At 46.8% G+C, this 7,001-nt stretch overlaps 1 protein-coding gene across 19 annotated transcripts in view; it reads left to right on the plus strand.

Annotated features, from left to right (window-relative positions):
* The window catches only part of Ppip5k1 (diphosphoinositol pentakisphosphate kinase 1), a 47,457-nt gene extending 40,871 nt beyond the window's left edge, over positions 1 to 6,586 (plus strand). For 18 of the 19 annotated variants that reach the window (XM_057780649.1, XM_057780655.1, XM_057780653.1 and 15 more), the window contains one exon: positions 4,258 to 6,586. In XM_057780649.1, the coding sequence (XP_057636632.1) occupies positions 4,258 to 5,129 (872 nt within the window). In that variant the 3' untranslated portion in view covers positions 5,130 to 6,586. Of the gene's footprint in view, positions 1 to 541; positions 658 to 4,257 lie in introns of those variants that run through there. The other variant, XM_057780668.1, reaches the window with a different exon arrangement.
* The last annotated feature ends 415 nt before the right edge of the window (positions 6,587 to 7,001 follow it).

Raw genomic sequence — 7,001 nt, forward strand, 5'->3', positions numbered from 1 at the left:
TGCCTGTGCTATTTCCCTGTTCACTTCTGTCCTCCAGCCCCACTGAACAGTGAGCCAAAGGACCTTTGACACTAAAGGGTGGAGACTCTCCACCTGACTCCTCTGGTCTCCCCACAGCATTCCTTACTGATGTTGACTAGGAGACAACTTAAATATATAGAAATACTTAGAAAAGCTAAGAGCCAGAAACACAAGTCTCACGCAGACTTGGCGCATGCTCTAAGTCCAGTACATGGAGGCAGAGACTGAAGGTCTGAGGCCAGAAAAGGGCTACATGGAGCAAGATTGTCCCAAAACACAAAACCAAAAAAAAAAAAAAAAAAAAAAAAAAAACAAGCAGAAGAAACCAACAAGAGCCTTCTGCTCCAGTGACCCTTCTGGGTCCTGCTCTCACGTCCCCTGATGGGAGGGAGGGCCTTCTCCTCTGTCTTTGCTGTCTTTAGCCTGTCACTGTTTGTTCTTGGGGACAATATGAACAGTGGACTCGAGGGAGACAGGCCCCAGGGAGGAACAGACCCTTCCCCTATCACCCTGCCTGCAGGAGTGACGGAGCCCACACCAGCCCTTCATGAACAGAGTGGAGTAGAGCTTTGCATGTCGGCACTGCGGCCAACAATCACGGAGCTGCTGCCTTCTGTTCTGGCACCGTGTGTGAGGAAAGACCTTTGTGCCCGGATGCCAAGAGTATGTCCTCAGATTTAAACTCACTTCACCCTCACTGAGCCTCTTCTCTGTCCACTTGTGGTCAGACCACAGGCTGGACATTAAGGCTTCCTCTGTAACGGAGGAAAGCTCGGCTTGCTTCTCATCTTTTCCTTCTTGTCTCTATCTAGCAGCGGACCTTCACTGGTAAACGTCGTCCCTGAGGTGTCTTTAAAACCTTGTTGGGCCCAAACCATGTCCTTCCTCCTGTCCACCTTCCCCCATCCCCCCATTCTAAGCATGTCTTCTCTGTTTCTTTATAGCCTAGATGGAATAGGAGGAGGTATTTAAACTCAGTGGCTGAGCCTGTTCAAGGTCAGCCTTGTCAACTTTACCAATTCTTTTTGGTACAATGTATTTAGGTGTCTTGTTGTTTCTAGACTCAGACATTGTTGATACTATGTGATTTAGTATATAGTTGAAATTCCATTGATAAATATGACACTTACAAAAGAGAAACTTTTCTTGCTTGAGGTCACACCTTCCTGTAAATGAATTGAAGACTTTAAGGTTCTCATTATTTTTACTAGTTCTCATTTTTCTAGATTTTGTTTTGAAACACTCTGTAGACCAGGCTGGCCTCAAACTCAGAGGGCTGCCTGCCTCTGTCTCCAGAGTGCTGGGATTAAAGGCATGCACCAACACTTCCTAGCTTTTCTAGGTTAAAAAAAAAAATGTGTATGAGTATTTTGCTTACATGTATGCCTGGGGAGGTCAGCAGAGGGCATCGAATCCCCAGGAAATGGAGTTGTGAACAGTTGTGAGCAAACACATGGGTGCTAGGAATTGAACCCAGGTCTTCTGGAAGAATAACCACTGAGCCATCTTTCCAGCCTGTTTTTTTATTATTATTATTTTTAAAGACAGGACCTTACTATATACCTCTGTCTGGCCTGGAACTCAGCATGTTGGCCAGGCTGGCCTTGGTCTTGCAGCAGTCTTCCTGCCTCAGCTCTCGGGTGGTGCAGGAACAGGCATGCACCTCTGTGTCTGGCAGGGACTTCCTTGTCTTTATCAGTGCGTGTGCATCCACTTCATTTGGGGTTCTCAAGAGGATTGAGGAAATGAGCTTTGATTTGTGTGTGTGTGTGTGTAAAAGATGAAATCTTACAGCATTGTATGTCTGAAGACCTAGACGGTCTTTGTTTGTTCGTTTTTTGGATTTTCAGGACAGGGTTTCTCTGTGTAACAGTTCTGGCTGTCCTGGAACTCTGTAAACCAGGCTGGCCTTGAACTCAGATCTCAGCCTGCTGCTGCCTCCCTAGCGCTAGGATTAGAGGTGTGTACCACCACACCTGACCTAGGAGGTTTTTTTTTTTTTTAATTTATTTTTGGGTTTTATTTTTTTCCTTTTTTAATGAAGAATTTTTAAATACAATCTTTTCTCATTTTACATAGCTATCCCTGTTCCCACTCCCTCCCCTCCTGCCACCCTACCCCCACCTCTCATCGACTCCTCAGCAAGGGTAAGGCTTCCCATGGGGAGTCAGCAGAGTCTCCTCTTCCCTTCGAGGCAAGACCAAGGCCCTCCCCCTATATCTAGGCTGGACAAGGTATCCCTCCAAAGAGAATGTACCCAGTGTGGTGGTTTCTCAGAAAATTGGGAATCAATTTACCTCAAGACCCAGCAGTACCACTCTTGGGCATATACCCAAAGAATGCACACTCATACCACAAAGATATGTGCTCTACTGTGTTCATAGCAGCATTGTTTATAAAAGCCAGAACCTGGAAACAACCTAGGTGCCCCTCAACTGAAGAATGGATAAGGAAAATGTAGTACATTTACACAAAGGAGAACTACTCAGTGGTAAAAAACAATGACATCATGAAATTTGCATGCAAATGGATGGATCTAGAAAAAATCATCCTGAGTGAGGTAACCCAGATCAAGAAAGACAAACATGGTGTGAACTCATTCATAAGTGGATATTAGACATAAAGCAAAGAACAAGCAGCCTATAGTCCACGATCCCAGAGAAGCTTGGTAACAAGACCTAGAGGGTCTTAACCTTGGGTCCACGGATGGTTTCTGTGAATGCCATGAATCATACAGAAAGATGAGCGTGAACAGTGGTATATATACCTTTTCCCTGGAAGATAATCCATGATTTCTACAAGAGCCTTAATGATGTCTTGACGGCCCTACCCAAAAGGGAAAGAAAAACAAAAGACAAGAATTGTCATTTGAGAGCTCTGTTGTCGTCTTCCAAGTCCTCCATCTTTAGGCCAGCAACAACAACAACAACAAATCAGAGTGCTTTCCTCACACGGTGCCAGAACAGAAGGCAGCAGCTCCGTGACTGTTGGCCGCAGTGCCGACATGCAAAGCTCTACTCCACTCTGTTCATGAAGGGCTGGTGTGGGCTCCGTCACTCCTGCAGGCAGGGTGATAGGGGAAGGGTCTGTTCCTCCCTGGGGCCTGTCTCCCTCGAGTCCACTGTTCATATTGTCCCCAAGAACAAACAGTGACAGGCTAAAGACAGAGGAGAAGGCCCTCCCTCCCATCAGGGGACGTGAGAGCAGGACCCAGGAACAGCAGGCTCTTGCTGCTTTCTTTCCTGGCATCCTCATTTACTGGTTGCCTTTATTGTTTTCTACCTTTACCAGAACTTTCCAGGTAGACCAGGCTGACCTTGAACTTTCAGTGCTCCTGCGCTACAATTGCAGGTGTGAGCTACAGTGTCTCGCTTCTGCTTTATAAAGTTTTGATACATTCTCTTGCTTTCTTATTTCTTGGGATAGCTCTTGTTCCAGAAATACATCGGTTGCTTTAAAGAATGGTTCTTCTTTTGATCTTAACTGAAAGGCCAAGGAATGTATTCCCTTTTTTTTTTTTTGGATAGCTGTTCTCACTTAGCCCAGGCTGCCCTTTGATAAGCATAGCTGAGGATGACCTTGAACTTCTGACCCTCCTACCTACCAGGTGCTGAGATTATAGGTGGGCACCACCATTCCTGAGTTATGCAGTGTTGCACACTGAACCCAGGGCTTTGTACATAAAGTGTACATAAAGGTGTGCGGCACTACCGCTGAGCCACACCCATAGTTCACTCAACTGGAGTCTTTGAACAGAATAATATTGTCCTTGTCTTCTCCCCTTCTTCCTACCCATATCTGTACACTAACCCTATAGAACTAGAAACTAAGGAGGTGGAATCTGATAATCAGTATTTACGTATTCTCCACACTCCTGATGTGTAGCAGATATTGGGAACCATTGAGACAAAATGTTCACATGCATCCAAAGTATGAAGGAGGAACCATAGACATATGGAGTTGGGATCAGAGAGTGTTTGTGAGAAGCCAGAGGAAGCAGGCCTTATTGTCCTGACTCATAGAGGAGCCTTAGCGGTATTCCTGTAGTCTCCATGAAGCTAGTGTGGCAGTTCCTGCGCAGAGCTAGCTCGTGTCTGCATATTTAGGAAGAATTCAGACCCCCTTTCTCCAAAACATGAGCAGCAAAGCAGATGTGTTCTAGTATTTAATGTGCTCGCGTCAGCAGAGCCTCCTATTCCAGCTTGTTTGACTTGACCTCTTAACTTTGCTTTATAGACAGCAGTGGTCCTTCCAGCACCGTGTCCAGTGCTGGACCTTCCTCTCCTACTGCAGCGGATGGAAACTCACATTTTGGCTTCAGTGATCAGTCCTCTGTAAATACACATATGACTGAAGAAAGCCAAGGCCTTGGGCTGCTCCAGGAGCCTCCTGGAGACAGAACACAAGAGTTCCCCATAGAAAGACCCCAAGAGCTTGTGGAGCCCGATCAGCCTCCTCAGGAATCACCTGTGGAAACCAGCCCTCTAGGAGGCCAGGATGTTGCTGAGGTCAGCCAGTTATGCCAGGAGGTCCCAGATGCCACCCAGACATGCTCTAACATCCTTGAGGAGGTCCCTGACATCAGCCAGCTGTTCCTGAAGAACTATGACACTGCCACCAGCACATGTCAGCCAGGCCAGGCCAACCAACTGTCTCACAAGGCTTATGAGGAAGCCAGCCAGCTTTGTCAAGACAACCCTGAGGAGAGTAACCAACTGTGCCAGGAGGTCCCTGTGGAGCTGGGCAGGATGGCCCATGGAGGCCCTGTAAGCATTGGTAGCATGGTCCAGGAAACAGTTATGGAAATTGGCAGGCCAACCCAAGAGATCCCTGAAGAGATCGGCCCGCCATGCCAGGAATTCTCTGTGGAGGTTGGCATACTGGCTCAGGAAGTCCCTGCCATCATCGAGTTGTCTCAAGACATTCCTGAGGCTGACAGATCATCCAAAGAGCTCACTGAGGAGGCTGGTCTGCAGGCTCAGGAGGTCTCTGAGGAGACTGATCAAGACTCCAGGGAGGATCTCCCCCAAGGCCAGGATCCATCTAGTGATGTAAACACTGAAAGTCAGCCTCTGGCCCAGGACCAGCACTCCTCCAGCAACGTGTAATTAGTCGCTTTCCCCCTGGTGTCGTCCTCCACCAGCCATCTGAGCCAGTGGCCTTTCTGTTGGCTGACGCACCAGCCAGAGCAAGGCCTGGGCTCACATCAGGGATGTCTGAGGAAGTATAAAACCTATGCCTAAGGGGAGCTAATCTATGTTCAGAGCAGTTATTCGCTCTTCACTAGCTGTGGGGTAGGAAATCATAGATTGTTCAAGGAAATGCCACTTAACTGTTGATACTGGTGAGGGGATAGCAAATGTACAATGGAAGGCAGAAGGCTTTCTACTTGTTGAAGGAAATATTCACAACTTCTTAAGGTACCCTCAGACCATATGTGCATTCAAGGAAGCTCTTGTCTTCACTGTCACAGGCAGGCCCAGGGCAGCCGCCCGAAATGTCTGCCGAATAGAGTTGCCTTCTCACAAACATCTGTCGTGGCCACTCATGGCCTAGAATGGGCTCATGGGTGTTTCCGTATAATTGCCAAGTGCTCCCTCTGCCCTAGTCCTGCTCCTCTGGACGGTGACTCTAGAGAAAAGTAATATTAGATTGCCATGCAACTTCAGGGTGACTACCTGCTCTGGGAGATTTGGATCAATCTATGAAGCTAGGCCTCCTTTTGTTGTGAGGCTGTTGGGTTTAGAAGATGCTATAGTAGAGAGAATAAGTTCTATTTTAAGCAATTAGCAGAGATCAATGATGTACAGACATGAGCAAAGATTTAATATATATATATATATAAACATATATATTTCTGTAGTTTGCCAGGGACAGACTGGCCAAAGATCAAACACTCCAGGGTCCCCACGACGTCTGTCCTTATACCATGTGTCTTTAGGACCATATATGATTATGAAGCTTTTCCCAAAGATTTAGGGGTGGAAGTGGGCGTGGATAATGCAGTCATTGGAGTCAGGGGCCGGGACATAACGAGTGCTCAATAAATACGAGATAATGAGAACACAGGTGGTGACGCCTTTGTGAACTCGATAATCAAAAGGTAAGCCAGTTGTGTCTGTGACTGAATCAATCAAACTGTTGTAGTTGAGCAGGGATTGGCTTTAAAAATAGAGAAGTCTGGCATTTGAGTCCCTATAGGGTCAGTCTTCCTCCCCAAATGTTTTTAATGAACAGAGTGCTGAGAAGTGTGACTGGAACAAGATTTGAGTTCTGTGAAGTGGCAAAGGCCACTGCCTTCTCACCAGCTCCCAAGAAACACGCCCTAATGTCTTCTCCAGTGCCTTAGAGGGAAACTGACATGAAGAAGTAATGCCTGGTCGTCTCTTTTTTTTTTTTTTTTTTTTTTTTTTTTTTTTTTTGATTTTCGAGACAGGGTTTCTCTGTAGCTTTTGGTTCCTGTCCTGGAACTAGCTCTTGTAGACCAGGCTGGCCTCGAACTCACAGAGATCCACCTGCCTCTGCCTCCCAAGTGCTGGGATTAAAGGCGTGCGCCACCACCACCCGGCCTCTCCATTGGCATCTTTTTTTTTTTTTTTTTTTTTTTTTTTTTTTTTTTTGGTTTTTCGAGACAGGGTTTCTCTGTGGCTTTGGAGCCTGTCCTGGAACTAGCTCTGTAGACCAGGCTGGTCTCGAACTCCCAGAGATCCGCCTGCCTCTGCCTCCCGAGTGCTGGGATTAAAGGCGTGCGCCACCATCGCCCGGCTTCCATTGGCATCTTTACATTGGGAAAGCTCAGGACACTGGGAGAACTAGAATGTCCCTTTTCCATATATACATTTATAACCTGACCACTCATGACATACCAAGGACTATAGAGGGGGACGGGGTGGGAGTAGATAGTAAAAGGCTCAGAGTTTTCTGGGGAAATACAGTGATTGTTTTTGACTCCATAGAATGCAGATCCCATTCCCTAAACC

Source organism: Chionomys nivalis, chromosome 9 (genome assembly GCF_950005125.1).
Source record: "Chionomys nivalis chromosome 9, mChiNiv1.1, whole genome shotgun sequence".
NCBI classification, from domain to species: domain Eukaryota; kingdom Metazoa; phylum Chordata; class Mammalia; order Rodentia; family Cricetidae; genus Chionomys; species Chionomys nivalis.